The sequence below is a fragment of the Tinamus guttatus genome, unplaced genomic scaffold, assembly GCF_059628265.1.
Source record: "Tinamus guttatus ecotype Peru unplaced genomic scaffold, ASM5962826v1 Tinamus_guttatus_pri_ptg000223l, whole genome shotgun sequence".
Lineage (NCBI taxonomy): Eukaryota > Metazoa > Chordata > Aves > Tinamiformes > Tinamidae > Tinamus > Tinamus guttatus.
Genome location: NW_028288757.1, coordinates 2,114,686 through 2,136,325, shown reverse-complemented (window position 1 = coordinate 2,136,325; position 21,640 = coordinate 2,114,686). Strand labels below are relative to the sequence as shown.

The 21,640-nt window shown below is 50.3% G+C and overlaps 1 protein-coding gene across 2 annotated transcripts in view; it reads left to right on the top strand.

Moving 5' to 3' along the window:
* Positions 1-21,640, top strand: part of SETD1B (SET domain containing 1B, histone lysine methyltransferase) — a 40,414-nt gene that overhangs the window by 2,544 nt on the left and 16,230 nt on the right. For both annotated transcript variants that reach the window (XM_088525128.1, XM_088525127.1), the window contains exons 5-6: positions 2,551-2,663; positions 5,505-6,683. In XM_088525128.1, coding sequence (XP_088381254.1) covers positions 2,551-2,663; positions 5,505-6,683 — 1,292 coding nt within the window. The remainder of the gene's footprint in view (positions 1-2,550; positions 2,664-5,504; positions 6,684-21,640) is intronic.

Sequence of the window (21,640 nt, the reverse complement as noted above, 5' to 3'; positions counted from 1 at the left end):
TGTGCGCGCGACTGTGCGAGTGCGACTGTGCGAGTGTGTGTGTAAGTGTGAGACTGTCCCTTAAAGGGACAGGAGCTCCAAGTCCTGGAAGTAACTGGCTCTCGCTCCTGGACCTGAACACTGTGTGGCCCAATAAAGTTGCTGAAAGTACCAAAACTTTCTCTTCTCTCCAAGAATTGGGCACTTGACTAAAATACCCCTGAATTTTAGAAAATGTCTAAAACTGAGGTGTAGGAAACAAAACTGTTGAGAAATAGCCACTTGTATTTTTTTTTCTTTTCAAACTTAGCATTTCTGGTTTAAAGCTGACTTGTTGCATTCTTTCTTGAGGAAGAGGACATTGTTAACACCACCGTTAAAAAGAAAGAGAAATGTAACACTGATATTTTTGTTCTGTATTAAAAAGCTTAAAGAATTTTGTGCATAATCTGTACAGCAGTTGTTATGCCACACGTGGTAAGAGGGTATAGTAGGATGTTATTGACACCAGTGGTCTCTGTTAAAAGCAAAATCACAGTAGCATTAAAGTAATTTACTACTGTAATTTACGTAAATATATTTTTTAAATTTTAGTATCAGTTTTTACATAGGTTATTTCTCCTGGTTACTTTGAAAACTGAAAGTAAAAAATACATTTAGCAAGAGATTAACCATTCGTAGTGTTAGTAATGTAAATTAAAGCAGGCTCATAAGTGGTGCAGTGAAGGTCTTGCTGAGGGATGTTCCAAGCAGGCTGACTGGAGTGAATTCCCCCTTGTTTTTCTCCATTCATAATTTACCCTGCAAATCTTGTACAGACAGCTGTGCAAGAAAGTTAGCTGCACATCAGGGAATGACTTTTTTAATGCTTTTATCTTTTATCCTTTTTCCTTTTTTTTTCCTGAGAAAACATTGAATGATCTTAGTTTTAAATTGCAGTTTTTTGGTTTGCCATCTGTGTGCTTCTAAAGGTGTTTTTTTTTTTTTTTTTTTTTTTTTTTCCACCCCCACAGTTGTGCCTGTTTCATTCTTAATGAGTAAGATTGGAAGTGTTAGGTGATCTGGTGGAATCAAGTAAAAATACTGCTCCCAAAGTAGCGTTAACAGGTTAGGGTATTTGTAAAATACATATGTGTAATTTTTCAAATTTCTTTCCCCTGTTCAGCTTTTCCAGAATGTTGTTAAAGTGACTGTTTAGTTAAATACTTGATTTTCATAGTCTACAAAAATAAATGTTAGGAGCAAAAGCGTTGATTTATCTGTCTGGTCAGAGCACAGGCCTAGGAATTTGGATCTAATAAATCTAGATGTTCCCTCTCTGCCTTGGTTTATCCATCTGCAGAGTGGACATACTCACTAAGCACCTATTTTTATAGCGATAGTTAAGAATCGTTTTACATTCATAAAGTTATTTTAAAATAGACTTATAAATTTGACTACATTGTCCTGGGAGCAGGAGGAATTAGGAAATTTTCTGACATTTTACATTTATCTAAAAACCAGCTTCAGGTCTAGCGTTTCTATATCCCTGACATTGTGGTCTCCTGGCAGGGTGTGCATGTGTTAATATTTAAAGTATTTTAGGCTTTGTCTTGAAGAGATCTATTTTTCATGACTTAAATGAGCTATAACCATTTAAATGGCTGAGAGTCAAGACTTGATGTGTGATTTGAGATTGGAAAAAACAAATAACCTCACCTGCAGCTTTTATTAAAGATAAATGGGTCCTTTTCAGTGTGCAGGATCAGGCTAAAGATGCTGTAGTTTTAAACTGCTCAGAGCAATTCTTGGGGAGTTTGAGGTTTGATTCTTCAGGACTTCCTCTTGAAAGTCCCATTTCAGGGAAGATCTTGCTTGAATTCAACACTCTGTGCTCAGGTGTGGGTTCTGTCCTTTTTTTTTCTGTATATTATTTTCTTTTTCAGTATAAAGACAAAATCAGATCCATTTCTCAGATAAGCAAAATTCACACAGTCTGAGAGGGTCTGATTCCATATCCTTTGAAGTTGATAACAGTTTTCTTACAGTCTGCAAAAGGAGTAGGATTGGGTTTTTTGCAGCAACGAAAAATCCAGTATTAGGGTCTTATCTAGGATTCAGGAATTTAGGAATGAAGAAAGCTAAAGCCTGGCAAAAATGTAATGGGCAACTAGCTTCTCTGGTTTATGTCATTGAAGAATACCACTGAGCACACCTTAAACTGGAAAAAAAACAACAACAACAAAAAAAACCAAATCAAACCCAGTTAGTGCATGTCCTTTTGCAGAAGCGCCGCTCGAGGTTTGGTGCGTGGCGTTGCCTGCACCTTGGTTGTGTGAGTGACAGCCAGCCCCTGTGGGCAGGGGGTTCGGGAGGAGGTTTCTGCAGAGGGGTGACCCCTTTCCTAAGGGTTTCACTTTTAAAACGTGAAAATTAAAGGATTTAGGAAACCTGGCCCAAGCATCACTTCTCTTATCCCTCTCTGAAATGCTCCTTGCCCTCCTCAGAGGCCATCGTGCCGGCGGGATGATGTATTTTTGCACAGGCTGCTCTATTTCTGTTTAACAAACTCTTCCATTGTGGTTTGTGCAGGTGAGACCCGCATGCGATTCTACGAACTGCTAGTTAATGGTCTTTACACTCCTCAGACCCTTCCCGTTGGCACCGAGCAAGACGCGTCGCCAACTGTGAATGAAGCTCTGCAGGTAGGGGTTGCTTGGCCTTTCTAAATAGTGACTTTCTGGAAAATTCCCTGCAAATGTCTGGTTAAAGTTCAGTTTTTAACACTCTTAATGTAGCTCTACCTTTCTCTTGACCTGCAATATTTTATCAGTGAATGTTGCTGATTCACATTAAAAGATAACTCACTAATCATGGCCATAGCAAATGTAGCTCTCTGCAAATATGGTTGTGTGTAGCTAATCCATGTCCCGGTGTCTGCCTAGCAGGATAAGTGATTTTTGTCCTTTTCTGAATGGAAGATGCCCACAGACACTTCGCTGCGTACCATGTTAGCGTTAGAAATTCCTGCAGTTAAGAGAACTGGACCAGATCTTGAAATTATGAAATTATTCCATTGAAGGCAGGAAATGTTTCAAATCGTACATCTGGCCTAATGTCTGCAGTGTGTAATTCTTGCTGTGCGTGTGTTCTGCAGTTCTGCTTAAAGGCTAGAAGAGAGGTGTCAAATCTTGAATAGCAGCAGCAATTCATAGTCATCAGGATCCTTAGGCATCAGTTCTCCACAATCCGAATTATCCCTGGAATCAGGTGCTAGAGAAAGCAGCAGCAGTGTTTCCAGAGGCCCCCAGGCATTCCCCAGTATTTGCAGAGTGGGTCTGTAAGGGGCTTTTTACCAATTCTACACGCCCAGCCCCACTGAAGGGAGAGGGGCCCAGCCGTGTGGAGCCGTGAGACCTCTTGGCTTATCTGTATGTACTCTGGCTCCTGATTTTATGGCTTAGGGAACATACGTTAAGGCCTCAACTTTTGAAAGTGATCTGGCAGAGAGTTTAAGATCTGCTAAATGTGAATTTATTCATTCCTCTACTTCTCTGCATTCTTACGACTCTTAAAAAGCTGTAATTTTATTAACTCTATCACATGTCTTCAGGAAGAGAGCTGTGCAATGAAGATGAAAATCTCATTGATCTAAAAAACAAGATTCTTCTCCTTGCTACCAAGCCCTGCAACGGCAACAAGGCAAAATAAATCCCCAGTAACCTCTAGACAAACTCGTAGAGGTGCAGACTCTTCCATACCTCCCAGCAAGAGCCTTTTTAAAGGCAGGAAGGAGTGGGAAGGAGGCGAGTGATGATTTTGCAGGGAGCTCTGCCTGGCAAAGTACTTGTATGTGTTCCACCTGACCTAGGAGGAATGAGCAGGGCCTGCTTTTGACTTCTTGTTGCACAAACCTAAGGTAGAAATGTCCGGATTTGCTGTTAACTGTGAAATTGCAGCAACAGCAAAAACAAAACATCTAATTGATGTAACCTCAAAAGCAGTCCCTACCGTAATTAGCTTTAAAACTGTTTCTCTGTATATTACGTTCCTAGTCTTTCATATATTATTATCCTGAATTGATTTTTTTCCAATTACTACCAGCATTATTGCTTTGCGGGTAACTTTAACCGTTCACATCATGTTGCTATTTGCAGGATCTGCCAAAAAACTCGTTAGTTTGTCATTGTAGTTTCAGTAAAATATTCTCGACTTCTGATTTCCCCCTTGTTCCCAGCAAGGACCTGGCAGTGCCGTGAGCTGCAGTCCCTTCCCCGAGGCCACATCCAAGCCCTGCTGGACACCAGTCCACATCAAACATGCACTTAATAGGCAGAGGGGTGGGTCATAGCGGAGCTGTGACGTGGCTCGTGCCTTTCCTAGGGTACTGGAACAGCTGAGGACGAAAGTTTCCTGATGTCCTCGTGTTTGTGGCGTCAAAGGGTCACAGCAAAACAAATCTAAAGGAGAGGGTGTGAGAGCTGAGCTGAGGTGTGAAGGTGCTGGCCTCCTGCAAGCAGCTCGTGTCAAGGTTCTCTTCACCTCATTTCGCAGCCAGACCGTAGTGTGAGCTGCGAGACATCGTGGAGCTTTGGGGGAGCTGGAGCTCCGTCCTGCCTCTCGCTAGCAGAGCGATTCCCCGGGCTCTTGCATTGCGCTGCAGGGAATTGATTTTGGCTCTGATGGTCAGTGTGGCACTGATATGACTCAGCAGTGCCCGAGTCTGAGCAGGCTGCTCCTGGAAACCCCTGGACGTGCTTGGGAGGTGACATGAGGAACAATCACTTGGTTCCTCTGTAGGTCTGGAGGGTTCCGTTTTTTGAGTGCCATCAGCAGCAGTGCTCTACCATCGTTTGTCTTTTTGGAACAAACAGCGTGCTCAGCAGTGGAGAGAAATTCTTTCTGTGTGTTATCCAGCCGTTTCCCTCCTTGTTGAAGATTAACGTTTGGTGAAGAGGATGGTGGGTCGGCTCCCTCGTGGAGCTGGTGCAAAGCCCCCTGGGTTCAGCAGGCCTCCCCGCTGCAGTAAGGGTTTGCTGCACAGATTTGATCGCAGGTTAGCAGTGTGCTGATTTGTATGTTTTGTTCACAGATAAGCTAATTTAATCGTTTCATATCTCAGAAGTGCTCTCCGTTTTTGTGGTTTTAGTGCAGGTTTTTGCCATTTCCTTCCTTACTTGAGATTTAGATGAGCTTCACATAGTTGAGAGAAAATCTTTTAGCTAAAAGTATTCATGGAAATCTCCTCTTCACCAATGTAATGTTCTTGTGTATATAGCTTATAAATGATAAACAGTATTTATCTGCTTTCTTTCTCCTTTTCTTATGGACAAGTTTTTCTCTACATGCCTTTTTTATCGAAGGGAGCTGTTCTTAGTGGATAATGTTATTTGTTTTCAGGGCTGTTAGAACCCAGATCCCTTTTGTTGCAATGGAAGTCGATGCAAACTCCAGGGTTCTCAACTTCTCTGAAAACCAAACAGATGAGAAAAATAGGTTTTAGAGTATATATTTATATGCTTTTTTTTTCTTTTCTGCTTCTACAGCTGACGGATTCTCTGAAACGCCTGAAGGACAGTACCCTGTCCTCTGCGAGCTCGTCGGTCACCCCCAACAGCAGCACACCCTTTTCCCACGACACAGCCTATTCCAGCTGTCGGCAGGACACCCCAAACTCGTACAGCCAATTCACCCCTCAGTCCCAAGGAACCCCTCACACCCCACGCCTCGGGACGCCCTTTTCCCAGGATTCCACCTATTCCAGTCGGCAGACGACGCCTGTGTACCACTTTGGGCAGGACAGTGCGTACAAACCCAGGAGGCACGAAACAAAGTTTACGGACGCCTACAACCGTCGCCCCGGACATCACTATGTGCATAATTCAGCAGGCGTTTTCCGAGGGCCGGAGCATCAGTTTAGTACGTTCAAATCTCATCAGCAAGAACCCGTTCAGTTCTCTCACACTCCGCCCTTGAGCCACTCTGGTTCTTCAAGCTACAAATCTGCCTTCTCTCCCTACCAAGCACCAGCTGTTTTTCCCCAGGCTGATGAGCAGCAGTTTCCCCAAACTTCCCGGGAAGCGGAGTACCGAAGACCTGCGCCACCTCCAACTGAGATGGTTGTGGAAAGTAGCACTGCCACTACTATTGATTTTGTTCCCGTGAAGGAAAAGCCGGAGGAGCCTCCTCCACCCCTGCCAGATTCGAACTCTGTTCCCGAACCGAGTACAACAACCTTCTCTCAGACTCCGGAGAGGAGCGAGACCCCCGGCACCCCGACCATGGAATCGGAAATGCAGCATAACAGCTTAGACTCAAGGATTGAGATGCTCTTAAAAGAGCAGAGAACAAAGTTACCCTTTCTTAATGAACATGACTCAGATAACGAGGTCCGAATGGAAGGTAGCCCCATCTCCTCTTCCTCTTCCCAGCTCTCTCCAATCCCCATGTACAGTTCGAACTCTCAGCCTGGTTACAGAGCTCAAACACCATCCTCGCGCCCCTCCAGCACGGGCTTGGAGGACATCAGCCCCACGCCGCTGCCTGACTCCGATGACGACGAGCCCATCCCTGGGACAGCCTCTCTGGGTCAGAATTCCAGGGCAGCGTCGGAGGCCAGCATGACTCCTGTCGATCCCCTGAGCAGGACCTCCAAAACGGAGACCTCGGAGGTTAAAGAAATGGTGCCTGGTGACCAGACTCCAACATCAGAGAAAATGGATGAGGTAAGTGAGCTGGGAGCGAGGTGTCAAGCTCGGTGCGTGTCCCGACGTTTGGGCACGAGAGTTGCTGTGTTTTTCTTGTGGCTTGTGCTGCTTAGAGCATAGGGTTTCTGATGCTTTTCTTCTACTATACAGCTGGAAATCAGCTAGATGTGACACAAAGTCTTAATCTTCTTGTGGGGTTGATGGGTTTCTGTGTTTATTACAGCAGCTTGCTACAATTTATAGTTCCAGGAGAGCTCAAGGACTGAACAAGCCACTGAATTTTGGCCAGTGCTCCTGCTGTGAGTGTCCTGAGTGTCGACAGACACTTAAGCCACTGGAGCAGTTAATCGTGTCCTCTCTGCCATAGCTAGGTCCCCGGCTGTGGGTGCCTGTGCGTGCGCACGCCTGCTTCAAGGGGCTTTCATGTTACGCCGCGCTATTGAATGTATACTTTGTTTGACAGCACTCCAGCTATTTCTGCCATCTGGTTTGAACAGGAGACAGTTGCTGGGCTTTAACACTCCCTTTGCTCGCTTGAGAAGGGGACATAGTTGGCTTGTGGGGGACGGGCTCCCCTGAGTCTTCCAATAACGAAGCAGAGCTGCCTGGGCTGAGGAACTGGGAGCTGAAGGGACAGCGAGAGCTGAGCAGAGTGGAAGGGTGCCAGCAGACAGGGAAATTATGTTGCGTGGTGTGTCTGTTTGGGAACTCTGTTGCAACAAATGTGAGCGCCCCTACAGCGGAGCTGCTGCTCCTTGTCTGCTGTGTCAAGGAATAGTCAAAATCTTTGCAAGAGCCAGACCCTTTCTGCTCAGTATTTATACCAGTAATGCACACAGATGAAATTGCTGTCCTTGGTGTGCAAGAAGCCTGCTGTAAGGGAAAGCTCAGCCATTCAGGAGCGCTCCACTCGTGTAAATGAGCCGAGTGTAATAGATCAATTAAATTTGCTTATACAAGTTTGCTGTGGTTAGCCTGGCAGAATGCATTTCCCTCCAGTGGTTCACAGTTGTGAGGTTTTCACCCCAGAAGTGGCTGCATTTCAGGAAAGGTGGAACCGCTGCTCTAGGTAACACGCTTTGCAGAATGCTTCTCTGGAGGAAAAACATAGCGGCAGCAGCATGTAGTGCCTATTTCGGTGATAAATAAAATCCCCTGCAACTATCGTGGATGTTCTACATTCTTTTTTATAAGTGTCTTTCCAAACTTGGCTGGCCTTGCAGCTGTGGCCGTTCAGCCTTCACAGTGATTCAACTGCTTGAGGTCCTGGTCGTTATCTAGGCTGGCCCGGGCTCCTCTCTCTGGAGGCAGTCGCTGGCCAGTGGGACCCGGGATGTGTTAGGAAGTGGATTTCTATTCCCTAAGCGTGGTCCAGCAGGACTGGGAGGGAATCCTCTAGGCTGCTTACGAGATGAGCAAGGCATCCCTGATCTCCGTGACATGCAGGCCTTGTGTCTGCTCTCCTTGCTCTTGTGCTGGGAGACGCAGCCAATTCGGAGCATACTTGGAAAGCTCCCAAGCTCTAATGTGGTACGTGGGGGTCGGGCTCCCTGCGGACCTCGGCCAGCGTCGGAGAGCAGCCGATGGGATCTTGTGAGATGGGACAGCCGCGCGCGGGCGCTGAAGCCCGAGTTAAGTCTTTGTCTCCCCTTAATGAGGTGTCGGTATCTGAAGTTCATGCTGATGGTTCTGGGATGCCAAATGAAATGAGTACCTCAATGCTCCGCCGAAGCCAAGAAGGGGGTGCCAGGGTCTCCCTGCAGGTCACGGCTGCCTTGATTGCCTTTTCCCCGCAAAAAGTTCAGCGTTTGTTGTTGGACCTGTTTATCCCTCCCTCCTCGTAGCTGCAAATCACGCTAAGCTTTTCTGGCATGTTTGAAAAGTTGCCTGCGCCTTTCACTGCTCCTTCTGATGTACAAAAAACCATCTCCATGTGGTTTCGCTTCCTTCCCCGCCTCTTTTATTTTTTTTTTTCTTCCTTTAGAGAAGGGCTCTCCTGGCTCTCCTCTCCTTTGCCGAAGGAGGGGAGCTGAGCAGGGACTTTACATAGGCTGAAATTTGAGCTGCAGCTTTGGAGCCCAGTTAGAGAGGGGCATTGAGCCCAGCTGAGGGCTGGAAGCTGAACCTTCGGCTTCAACCTATTGTGATACCACTGTTCAACTGTGAGCCCTCCAAAGAATCCTCCTGCAGTCCAGAGGGAAGGCAGGCCCGAATATTCCTAGCGACTGCGGCATGGGGAGCAGTGCAGAGATGATATACTAGAGAGGGCTAGTTAAGTATCACAAGGAAGCAATAAAGGGCAGAGAGCTTGAACCACTGTTTACTTCATATTTACTTTCAGGGGTCTGAGCAGCTCTCATTGGGTGTGTGCTCTGGCTCAGGACTCTTAAGGACAATAGCAAAATTGCAGGGAAGTTTTTTGCCTGAGACAATAAGAGCTTTTCAAGGACCTATTACTGCTCCCATCAAAATGAGTAGGATTTTTTTGTTGATGTTTGCTAGTAACATTTGTTATGTAGCTAATGGGCTGCTAAATCATGGGGCAACCTCAAACCCAGAGCTGCATAAGCCAAGAAGGTGAATCAAGCCCCGGTAGTTGCGCCGATTTCTCCTGCAAGAGCCCGTAACTTGATGGCAGGATCCGGTATGACACTGCCAGGCCAGAGGGAGTTTGGGTGTGGGATAGAAGGGCTGTCCTCCCTGCAACACCTACCTCGACTCATCTCCCACCAGGGATTACGGTCTGCAGAGAAAGTCCTGCTAAGCTCTGCCAAGGCCGGGGTGTGGGCGCTACGAGGTGAGGGGGGAAAGAAGGATCCTTGGCAAAGAGACAACCTGCCAGCCAGGGAGACGAGGCAGGAGGGGCTTTCGGGACAGGAGATGGCAACGAAGAAAACTAGTCCAATGACATTGTTAGGTTAGTCAACTTCTTGAGGGTAGCAGTGTGCAAACTTTCTTTACTTTGTTGCTGAGAGATAACAAGGATGGAATTATCACAGTATCTTTTTCATAGGGTCTTTCTGTGCTGTTTCAGAAGTGCAAAGGTGAAGTAAGCGCCATTTGACGTTTTGACATCCCGTTTGAGCCAGCTCTTGGTTTTCCTTGGGCTGCTACAGGAAGAGACCCGGCCTGTACGTGTGAGGGAGGGTGGCAGGATTATAACAAGGTGCTTCGTTGTAAATCGCTGTCTTTCCTGGTCCAGCTTCTGAACATGTTTGTGTGTGAAGTTTGTGTGCAGTAGGGAGACCATATGATTGACAATGGTATCTTTGCACATTTGTGAAGATAAAAGTATTTTACTTGGAGGCTAACAAACTCCTGCCTTCCTGGCAGCTCGGATAAGTGCATAGTTACTGTGGTGGGGAAGATACCCAAAATGCTGAAGACAATCCTAAAAAAAAGGATCTTGAAACAAGTGTGAGGTGGAAGCATTACTGCTGATTCTGGGTGGGAATCTTGGCAAATGTTCTGGGGAGGAAACTGGGAGCTGCACAGTGCACAGCAGCCCTAGGGCCACGTGAAAGACCTGCTGCCCCCCGCAGCCGCGAGCACCACGCGCTGCTTTGGCTCCTGGGCAGGACGATGTCTTTGGGACCAGCTGTGCTGGCGCAGCAGGACCCTTCTCCATCACCCTGGAAGGATTTCTGAGCTGCGCTTACATGTAAGCACAGGCTGGGTGGCTTGGGCTTGTCCCTGTAGCGCAGCTCTGCTGAGCCCTGCCGTTGCATCGGGGCTGAATTTGCTCTTTACGTTGAAGTAACTTTGGGTTCTTGTGTGGTGATGCCTGAATCCGGAGAAAATTTATGTCTGAGTGCCATAATGTCCCTGTGGGGTCCTTGCGGGACGCGCTGACGTCCCCTGGGTGCACAGTACCGTGTCCCCGTGCTGCCCTCCCTGCTGCGTGCAAGGAGCCTCTCTCGGCGCGGCTCCCGTGCGTGTTTGCAGGGCAGCAGGTTTGCAGGGTTCCTCGGGCATCACCAGCCCCTTAAACAGGACTCCCGAGATGGATTTGGACCCACAGTGCCCAGCGAGGGTGTTGCAGGGGGCTGCGAGGCCCAGAAGTGACTTAGTCTGGGGAAATGCACGTTACAGTTGAGAACGTGGAGCCTAAGAGCAAGGAAATGTGATACTTTGGTTTCCACAGAAACAGTGCAAGAGCCCTCCTGCCTATAAGGAGCTGCTACGTATGTCTAGTATATATGGGTACACCTGGGATCCAATTTGCAGTTAGTGGGATCCATCGTTCTGGAAGGCGGTGGGGCAGAGCGGAGAGGTGGCGAGTGGTTGCTGTGAATTTATTTATTTTTTTAATAGAGGAAAAGAGGAAAAATTCTTTGGAGAGCTGTCTCCTGTGCCCAATCTCATAAACGCTTCTTCAAATTTTCCTGCCGCCGGAGCTCCCGTGGATGCCATCCTGCCTCCCAGGACCATGCTCCTCATGGAAACTCGGGGCCTAGGTGTGTGGTGAGCGCGAGTTTCCAGAGGTGCCGCCAGCAGAGCCGGGGCAGTGGGGATGGCCGCGCTGCTCCTGCCTGCGCCCGTGGGGCTAAGCCTGAACCGGGAGCAAGCAGCTTAAACCACAGCTTCTGCTCTGCCCTGACCCACTGGAGCAGCGGAGGAAAAATCCTAAGTGCTTTAAACACAACATTGGACTCTCCAGAGGCCTCAGGGATCTGTTCAGTGTAAGCATGTGGTTCTGCTCGAAAAACTCTTGCTTTGGGACGTGTCTCTAGGCGTCGCAGGCAGCGCCTGCAGGGTCCCCAGGGGCTGGCAGAGTCGTCCCCGTGCGGCTGTGGCAGAGGCTGGGTGCAGGGCCGGCTCTCCTGCTGCCAGGGGGCTCCGGGCTGGATCCCTTCACATTCCCACAGCGTCCACGTCTCCGGGCTTGTGGAAATGCAGGCTGTGCCGCTGTGTCCTTCCAGAGCTGGCACTGCAAGACCACAAGCAGGGGCTGCTTCCTCGTACATCTGATTCATCTCCCACGTGACAGCCTGTTATTCCTACCCAATTTTTGTGAAGCAGAGAAGTCGGTCAGCGCTCGCTGAGCTGTGTCTGGCCCAGGCTCCAGTTTGACTCTAGGAGGGCTCACGAGGCCGAGGCCACGCGGGAAGCAGAGAGCGCAGACAAACTCGGTGTCACTCTTTTATCATGGTCCCTTTTGAAGGAAAGCAGTGCAGGAGTGGCCGGGTGTTCCAGCATGCTTGCAGTGGGGAGAACCACACTGAGAAATGCAGGACTCTTGACGGTTTGGGGTGTTTTTGATACCCAGCTACCTTAGGGGAGCGAGGGGAGGTGCCGATAACAGAGCTAGAAATGGTGAAATGCTCTGGAGTGTAACTGAAAAATAGAAAGCAGGCTGTGGTCGGGAGGCCGAGTGCTGCTTCCACTCTTGGCTCAGGCCAGACTTTGAGGCTTTCTCACTTTGCATATCTACCAGGAACGACATCGCTGTCCCTTTTTGCAAATCACCGTTGCTGATTGCACTCTTGCCTCAGCTTCAGTTCTTTTTTTGCTTTGCCACCACTTCTGCCGTGGCAGAAGCTTTCTGCTCCTGCTGGACTGGATTTATGTAACTGAATTGCTCATGAGTAAACAGGGACAGTGTTTTTGTTTTGGTGACACCTGTAACTGTTGTGGCGCTCTGGAAGCTTAGGTCCAAGCTGCAGTGTTTAACTACAGCACACGGTTTATGGAGGAATAGGCTTTGCAAGTCTGAGCTCTGCAGCCTGTTGCACTTGGAGACCTTTGGGCATCTCTCCTCTTGCTGCGTGTGGAGTCTTTCCTCTTCCTGTCAACACAGATGATCCTGAATGTTCAGGTGTCACAAATGCAGGTCACGAAGCCTCACGCTCCAGGGACATGCTTTTCTCCATGGTTTTCCCCGTGCCGTATCCTCGCCACCCTTCGCGGCGGATGGCTGTGCGCGGTGACCCAGGGAAGGCAGTGTGGGTGGCAGCACACAGTGACACAACGAAAACGTCACCGTGCCTTAGGTAAGCACTGGAAATACTGAGAAAATAATTGCTATTACCATGCTGTGTAGCCACCAGAAGACACTAAATTCTGAGTCTGATGTAGAAGACAGAGGAGCAGCCGCCATGCTGCGGGTGCAGGACACGGAGCAGCACACAGAGAAACTGGCTCAAGTCGCTGCCAGCTGCTGCCTTTCCTGGAGGCCTCTAGATTGGGCTCATTGTCCAGTACTCTTTGCATCCACACTGAATTCGGGTGCCTTTGCACTCCCTTCTGCAAAATTCAAACCCTTTTGCAAAAAAACCCTTTTGGTTAAGGGTGCTGGTTTGTACCTAGGGATGGCAAAGCGAAACCCAGAGCGAAAGCAGCCCTGTCACTGCCTGCCTGCGAGAGCTCCCTCAACCCGGCCTCGTTCCTGCCGCGCCGGCGTTTGTTCGGAAAGCGCGGGGCTTGCTTTTGGAAACGCCTGCTCACCGTGAGAGAAGGCTCCTGCTCGCATGTTTTAAACCAAGGATTTTGAAATAGGAAAAAGGTCTTTAAAAACACAGACTTTTGTTATTCAAAGGAAGCTGTTTGCAGCCGCCGCGCATAGAGGCCCCAGCGAGCCCTGTGCCCGTGGCAGAAGCGAAACCGCCGCGCGAACGGGAGCGGGCGGCATCGTGCCCACCCGCCCGCTGGGAGGATTCCTGTCATGCAAGGCCTGGCTGCAGCGAGACTTTCGGTTTCCCCTCTTCGGGACGCGGCTGTTTTGACTCAGGCGCTCGGCGGCGGCTTTGCCGGGCACCCTCGGCGAGCCCGATCCCGAGCGGGAACGCTCCGGGCGCGTTCGCTCTGCAGCGCGTGTGTTTACGTGGAGCTGATAACTGCATCCTGAGCGCAGCTGAGCACACACCTTTGACCAGCCCACCCCCATGGCACCCAACGCTCTGCCTTGCCAGGCAGAAAGCCAGGGAGAGAGTTAAGGAAAGTGATCTGGGAGCGGGGAGGAAGAGGAGTAGCCGGGGGGGTCCCTACGCTGCTCCTTCCTCTCCTTCCTCCCGTGTGTGCATGTTCAGGGGGTGGAAATGAGTCACTCCTTTATTAAGGCTTTTCCTGAGCGTGGTGCTTGCCAGCGAGGAGTGTGTAGCTCCACACACACTGTCCTCTCCACGTGCCTTCCCTCTGTGACCTGGCAAAGAATTGTGAAGTGGCTTTTTTATTTTTCACTGGGATATATCACTCCCATTACATTAGGAGAATGGAAACAGCGGGCACTTTTGCAAACCTGAGGCAGATCCGAGTTGGGGCTGGGCAGAGAGAGGCTGGGGGACACGAGGGGTTCCTGGGTTCCCGGGGTCATCGGCTCTGCAGTGGATGCAGCCTCCACAGGTGCCTGTCGGTGCTCTGAAAGCATTTGCAGGGATCTGCTTTTGTGTCCAGCTGAAGAAAATATGAGTGTTAGACAGAATCCTGCCGTGTAAAACAGACAAACCCACCTCACTCAAAAGAGCAGTTTTTAATAGTGCCTGGAGTTGTGAATTGGGATGGAGATTTTGCTAGGGCAAGGTTTTAATGTAAATGGATATCGGGCTCAGTTCAAGCCTTGCTGCAACTCAGTTTACCTAAGCTGCACCCATGTTGTGACCCAATTTTGTATGTAGTGTTTCTGCCCTTTTAATTCCTAAGGTTTTTAAGCTGTGGCATCCACACTGTTGCACAGTGTGACTGTGCTGAAGTGAGGCCTGGCCTCGATTCTGTCCCGAGGAGGTGAGGCCTGTTGATTCCGTCCTGCCGCTGCTCTGCCGTCCTGGTGCTGCGAAGGGAGCTGACGGTACTGCCCTAAGCCAAAGCTAATGCTTAAAAACCCTGGAGCCAGCTGTTCCCGAAGGGAAAGCTGCTTTTGGAGCCGCATCTGCTCCAAAAGGTGCTTGCGCCTTCCAGCTGCTTCCCTGGGACCCAGAGCCGCGGGTGTCATAGGGGTGCTGAGAGCCCCGGCCCGTCACTTTTGTGGCCTTTTCCCAAGTTTCTCTGTGGCTCTGGGTGAGTAACCTGTCTATGCAGGAGTTCAGCTGCACCTTCAAACTAAGCTATTTAAAAGAGAAAAATAAAAGCCAAGGGGTCTGGATCCGTGTACAGAAGGTAGGTGCCTGCGAGCACCCGACCTTTCACCTTGGCTGGCATCTGTGGTGAAACCTCACTGTGACTTTGCAGAAGCAGAAAGAGACTTTGGACCAGCTTGATAGTGAGCAAGGAGAAGCCCTGTCCTTGACTTTCTCTGGCTGCTCTTCGGTGGTGATTGCTCCTTGTTTCCCCCCAAAGCTTCCATATGAGGTGAGCCTGTTTCATGAGGCTGCCTTGACAGCCGGTGGGTCTCCCAGGGGCTCTCCGGCTCCTCCGGATCCGTGCAGTAGGATTTGGCTGCAGGGAGGCTTCCTGCACCGTGGTGCTGTGTTGTCCTCATGGACTTGCCCTCCACAAATGGCTCTGATCTGTTTTTAAACCCATCTGTGCTTCACGGTTTTTGCAATACCTGCAGCAACAAGGTGCCTGGTTGAATTTTGAAATTGATTTCTGTAAGAATTGTGAGGTACATGCAGGGTTTGCTTGCATTTGTTCTCAACCTCCTACTTGCTAATGAGAGGACAAATGGGGAAATCAGCACTGTTTGCCTCTGTGCCTTTTTTTTTTTTGAATATTTTATGCCTGAGCAAATGGCAGAGGAAATGCCCCCAGCAGTGGGGTATTTCCACTCCAGTACCTTACAACGGTTGCGGTCACAATTTATTTTGCATACAGCGAGGGCAGTTTACTTGCAGTTCGATATCTTCTACAAGTCCAAGAAAGGTCTGTGTCCTGCGCACGACTTGTTGCTAACGCAGGCACCGGCCGCAAGGGCTGCGTTGGCCTCCCAAAGAGCAGCATTCCGGGAAAAAGCCTCCTCTCCCAGGGTGGTTTTTGGAAAGGGAGACCCCGAGGGTGTTTCTGGCTGTATTGCTTTAGGCTTTGTGTAAGAATGAGGGGGATATTTAGTGTTTTAATGAGCGTATTACATGCGCGCTCGCTGCACACCTTTGGGAGGGTAAAACCCGGAGGCGTTTGGAGAGGGCTCTTCTGGGCTCCCCGCTCCCGCTGCGGCTCCACTCTTTTCTTGCAGGGGCCAGGAACATTTGGGCCTCTTGTTTTCCAACTGCTTAAACCAACCAGGATGGTGCCCTAGAAATTTGGAGCAACAGCGGGGGGAGAGGAGCCAGGTTCATGGTTCAAACCCACCCATGAGGGATGCTGAAAGCAGCCTCAGGATGGTCACCTTGCTCTGAGAGCAAGGGAGCTTTGAAGGAGGGTATTGATGAGTGTTTAACCAAAGCTCTCCATTTCCCCTCGTGCCAGTTGTCCTTCCTTTTTTTTTTTTTTTCTTTTTTTTTTGTCCGATTCCTTGGGTTTTGATGTTGCTGCTGAGGAAGCTCCCATCGCGCAGGCTATGTTGAGAACACTCAGGTCTTATAAATTAAACTGCTCTTGCTGCTGACACTGGAAATGCAGAGCACCAAACGGGCCACTGAAACTGCTGCTGGAACGATAATAGCCGCGTGATTTCAGATACTCTAGGGTATAGTAGCAATGCGTAAAAGGGGGCAAAATAACAAATTGGCTGATTAGGACTCGTTTGAATACAGTAGGTGTACTACTAGTCTTCAATGGGCTGTTATCAGTTGGGAAGCAGGGTGCTTTTCAAGTTTATCTGCTTTCTTATCGCTCTGTTGGTAGCAAAATCTGAATTAGTGGCTCCGTTTGAGCTAAAGCTCGGGGGCTGCCACCCGGGCTCCTGCCGGCTCGGGGCTGGAAGGCTCCGTGTGCCCCACACTCCTGGTGTTACTGCACCCTTTCTCCTTCTTACTTGCAGGTGGGCTCTCATCCCACATAGTCTGTTCCCTGATTTACCACTGGTTGTAAAATACCTTCTGCCTCCCAGAGATGCTGCTGTGTCTGTGCTCACCACTGTGCAGAACGGCTGACAAGCGCTTGGGAACAGGGGATTCTCCCTGTCCTGTGCGCTTTCTCCCCAGTTTCTTCGTCTTTTTCTTGCTGCTTTACAGAGCTGCTGTCTCCAACTCCTGAGCTTTTGTGTATGGACAAGCCTTGGAAGCAAATCTGCTCCTAATAGCTGAGATGGCAGAAAATGACAGAGCGAAGCCTATCGCCTGCTTCTTTCTTCTTTCTTTTTTTGGAGAGATTGTTCAATTCCTCTGCCGCATTTGTCTGGTTTGTTCCCAGGCCTTTGAATCACTCTCTGAACCTGGTGTCTGAAAAGGGCTTTACCTGGGCAGAGACAGGCTGGCTTTAGAAAAATCATAGGGAGAAGCAGGGAACGTTCCCTGACTAATTTATCCGCAGGGGGTGTTTTCTTGCCACTCTCCCATCCCTTTATGCATGACTTAGCTTCCCAGCCCACTGCAGCCTTTGAAGTTGGATGGCAAATAGCTCTTCAGCTGCATCCATCCCTCCCCCTAAAACAGAGACCCCAGCACAACCATTGCCATGGGCAGCCCTAGTATGTGGCTCCCCAGTGTCAACACCCCTCTCTTCTCCCCTCCTTCCTCTTCCCTCCATCTTCTCCCCATGAAGAAACCCCTTTATTATTACTCTTTTTAACCCCCTACGTAAGTCTTGATGGCAAATACCACGGTTCCATGTGATGGTAAAGCCGATTTTGGGGCGTTTCGTGCGTGCTGAGAAGCTGCCCGTCGCAGGGGGCCACCTGAGCCCCATCTGCTACAGCCACCGTCTTCCGTGATCATCTGTGGGGCTGGAGGGCCCGTGTGAGGCCGCTCAGGCCCACGCCGTGCAGGTCCCGTGGCTGCAGCCCCGGCGATGCTGAGCTCGGAGGAGGGTGTTTGCTCTCACTTGCTTCCCTGCCAATGCCTGCAAGACTCTTGTGTGTGCCGGCAACTCAAGGGAAGTATTTGGCTTCTCCAGACATCCCCTTCCTGGCAGTCTTGCCGGCTGGAGCAGCATCGCCGCATCCCCTGCCCTGGAGCTTGCAGTTCGGAGCTGCCTCCCCTTGGGAAGGAGGACGCACCCCAGCGCAGCCTTCGCGATTTCCGCAGGCTGCTGCGCTGGCCAGCAAGCAGAGCAAGCCCCTCGGCAAGTCGTTGCCCCCTTTGCCAATTTATCTTGTCTTCAAGCTCCTTGTTACGGCAAATCTGGCGGTCGTTTTCCTGCCAGGTTAATCCGTAGCGCTGGGAATTGCCACCTCAGGAAGCTTGTGCCTCTCCAAAGTGCTGCTGAAAGGTGCAGGATGGAGCTCCCTCGCCACAAGGCAGTCCTGGCTGAGCCTTCCCGCTGTGGGACTGACTTCTCAAGCCTCCCTCCTTCTAGATCAGTGAAGACCTAATTACCTCAGACCACTAATTGCGCTGGGCGTACTTCCCACCTCCATCCTCCTGGCTTCACACAGGCTTGTCCCTCCCTCCATCTGGTGGAAACCAAGAAGGGCCTGGCTGGCCAAACACGCAATTCCCTGCTCGCTGCAGCCCCCAGATTGGATGTTTTTCCTGCCCTCCTCCTCACCCGGGGTGATGCTGTTTGTTTACCCCCGTGCTTATCGCTGGCGCTTGCTTCACCTGTTGCTCAGCCCGGAGGTGTGTGGTGCCACAGGAGCGCCCGGAGATAAGCACCGGGCCAAAGCGCGCGCCAAGCCGAGGCGGAGTGTTTGTCAGGGAGGATACGGCATCACCTCGAGCTCTGGTTCTCCTTGTCCAAGAGCGAGAGAGACTTTTGCAGGCTGCAGTAAAGAAATCAAGATGCCCAAGTGATCTGCTGCCTCCTCCAAGGAGTGAAACCATGGGTGAGTCCATCGCCTTGGTCAGACTGTTGTATTTTGCCCTTCTTTGCTTAGCCTGAGAGTTGCATTTGAAAGAGGTACAGGTACCCCACTTTTTTTTGTAAATATGGATGAGACTTGCTCACTTGCTATTTTTTAGACCCTTAATCCAAAAACAATCAGCAACAATTTAGATTTAGTTATCAGGGTTCTGATAACTTTTAATCCCAGAAAGAATTCTGGTTTTAGTTCTTGCTTTGCTGAAAACCTCCTGGGAACTCGTGGAGCGGCAGCGATCGGCAGCGTGTTAATGTGGAGCATTCCCTGTTGCAGGTTTAAGGAGTGTTTTTTGCTCCCACCAGTGCCATTCAGCAGCGAGCTCTGGTAAAGGCAGATTGCCACTTAAATATCTCACCAAAGAATATCAGAATTGACAAATATAATGTCATTTGAAGATAAAATTCACCTTGACACTTAGAAAATGTTAAAGTAGTTGTTTAAATGAGAGCCGCTGAGCCCATGTCCTGCTTCTTGGTGCAGCAGGACCCAGTGAGGATGCGACAGAATAGCCACAACATTCAGTGAGACAGAGTATTTACCACCAATACAGCTAAGCCGGTGCCAAAAAAGAGTATTTCAGCGCTTGCTAGATGCTGGGTATTGCTCTAAGAGCAGTATCCCATATTCAGTAGCTCTCTGCGCTCTTGCTGATCAGGAATGAGGTCTCGGGGCGTCCCCTTTGTCTGGCTCCAGAGGCTCTGCCGGTCCCAAATCGAGTGTCCAGGTGTGAGGAATGACAGTGCCAGGGACAAAGAGCGACCCAGGCCCCTTCCAGGTAGTGATGCTGATGTGAGTCTCTGCCGACAAATTTGCATCGTTGAAACACCTTTGGAAAATGTGTCATGCACATAATTAAATACCTGTTTTGCTAACTCTTAATTTAATTAATGCAAAGCAAAGGTGGCACTGCAAATTAATTTCGTTGCAAATGGCTTTTCTCTCAGTGGGCTGAAGGGAGGCTTTTTTCTGAGGGTTCTGCAGCCTCGCCAGCGTGCAGGGGGTCTCCGGGGCCGGCCAACCCAGGGTGTTGATGAGGATGGAGGTGACATCCTCACCGTCACTCGGAAGCTGGGATCAGCTCACGTAGTCAGTGCTGTAAAGCAAAGCGGGAAGGCAGCGCAAGGGCAGCTGCTCGGGGAGGCAGCACAGCTGCGTTTGGCTCTGCTGCTTGCAGCCGCAGTCAGGCCGCATTCAGAAGGGTCAATGCGAAGGAGCTCATATAACAAAAGATATTTCTGTGTCTCCCCTTGATTTCTTTTTTGCTTCTGCAGCTTGATCTCGCTCAGTTGGTGCCGATGTTTTTCCCTCTTGGATATAACTTTTCTGTAGCTGCTCTTCCTCTTTAAATATTCATCTCTTTTAACTTTCTTTAAAGACTTCTCCTTCTAGCTGTTCTTCTTTTGCTGTGACCCTTTCCCTAACCTTGTGTATTCTTTTTTTCCTCTGTCTTTCCACCCATTTCTCCCTGCAGTTTAAACTTTCTCCCTCCTTTTCCACCTTGCTCAGGGTGAAGCCGGGGCAGGGATCGCTTGGAGCACGAGGGCAGCGAGGCGGCTCCGGCCAGCTGGGAACGGGGCGTCCGCTCATCCTTCCCGCAGGCCCAGCCAAGCACCAGCGTTTTGGTGTTCCAGAAATGCTCGGTGCTGCTTTAGCAGCTCTCAGTGCAGTAGGAATAACTGTGTGCACAAATGAAGCGAGCTCCTGGGCACCAGAACGTGGGATCTGGCCAGTCCTGCCCGCTCCCGGTAATGCCAGGAGCAGCTTTTCCCACCTGCTCTTTCCCTGAAGAGGGAAAACCAACCTCGTTCACGAGGCAGGATTGCTGGTACTGAGACTGCACCTAAAGGCACCCTTTGAGGGCCGGTCCGAGTGGGAGCTCCGGGCAGAGCCGATCTCCTGAGGCCGGACGAAGCCGTTCGGTGGAGAGTCCATGGGGGGAAGGATGAAACACAGCTCTGAAAAGCCTTGAGTTCAGTGGGTCACAATTCGTACTTCACCTTTTTCCACCTCTTCATTTTGGGGCTTATAAAGTGTCATCAGAAGAGGTGGCAATTGGTTTTTTGGGGTGTTTGAGGCGCACACAGGCCGGGGCTGCGACGGGGGCAGGCAGGGAAGCCGGAGGAGGGAGGCACGGGGCCAGGCGCCCTCTCCCTGTCCCCCTCACCGCGTTCGCCGTCGCATTCCCCGCTCGCCGTGGCGCTCAGCCCTCTCTCGAGCCCCGTGCACCCACTCGCCCTTGTGTGCAGCCTGTTCTCGAGCCGCGCGCCCCGTTCACCATCGCCCTCCTCGCTCGCCGTGGCGCTCAGCCCGCTCTCGAGCCCCGCTCGCCGTCGCGCTCGCCGTCACGCTCGCCGTCACGCTCAGCTCGCTCTCGAGCCGCGCTCGCCGTCGCGCACAGCCTGCTCTCTGGCGGCCACAGCCGCAGTGGCCTCCGGTGCTCGCCGGGGCTGCTCGTGGTGGCTGCTCTTGGTGCAGCCGCGGTGCCATCGCTCGCCTGCTCCCGCTTCTTCTGTTACCCAACAGGCTGAGTTAATTCCCAGGTTCAGAATCAAGTCGCAGCAGCTTCAGGAAAGAGCCTGTGCAGGTTCTCCGGGGATGGTGCAGGCTGAGCTCTGCTGCCCTCTTAGGTCAGGAAGACCAGGAAGAGAGCAGGTGGAAGGGACATGTGCTGATCTCGAACATGGGAAAACTAAACATCCAGGAGACCTTCAGTCAGATTTTGTGGAAATGGGACGGCAGGTTCCAACGCTGCAGCTGGGATTGAGACAGGCACCTAGAAATAGCACTTGATTCTGAGGACTGCCCGCTCGGCAGGGCTGGGGCAGAGGGAGCAGGAGCTCTGGACGAAGCGGGGCCATCGCTGCGTCCCCCACACGTGGGAAGTGTCTTTGAATCACAGCATTTATGAAAGAGAGAACCTGTGAAGAATAAAGGCAATTTAAGCAGATTCAGTGCCACCTTTTTTTTTTTCCCCAGCGTGAATTGCTTTGGCCTAGTCTAGACAAGTTGGAGGAGCAGCAGACAATACTGCGAAGTGTTGTGTCTGCCCACAAGCAGAGGTTAAATGTTGACAGCAAGTGAGCCAGGGATTGTAATTAAAAAAAAGTAAAAGATAGGAATTGTTTCTTTGTGCGTGGTGAAA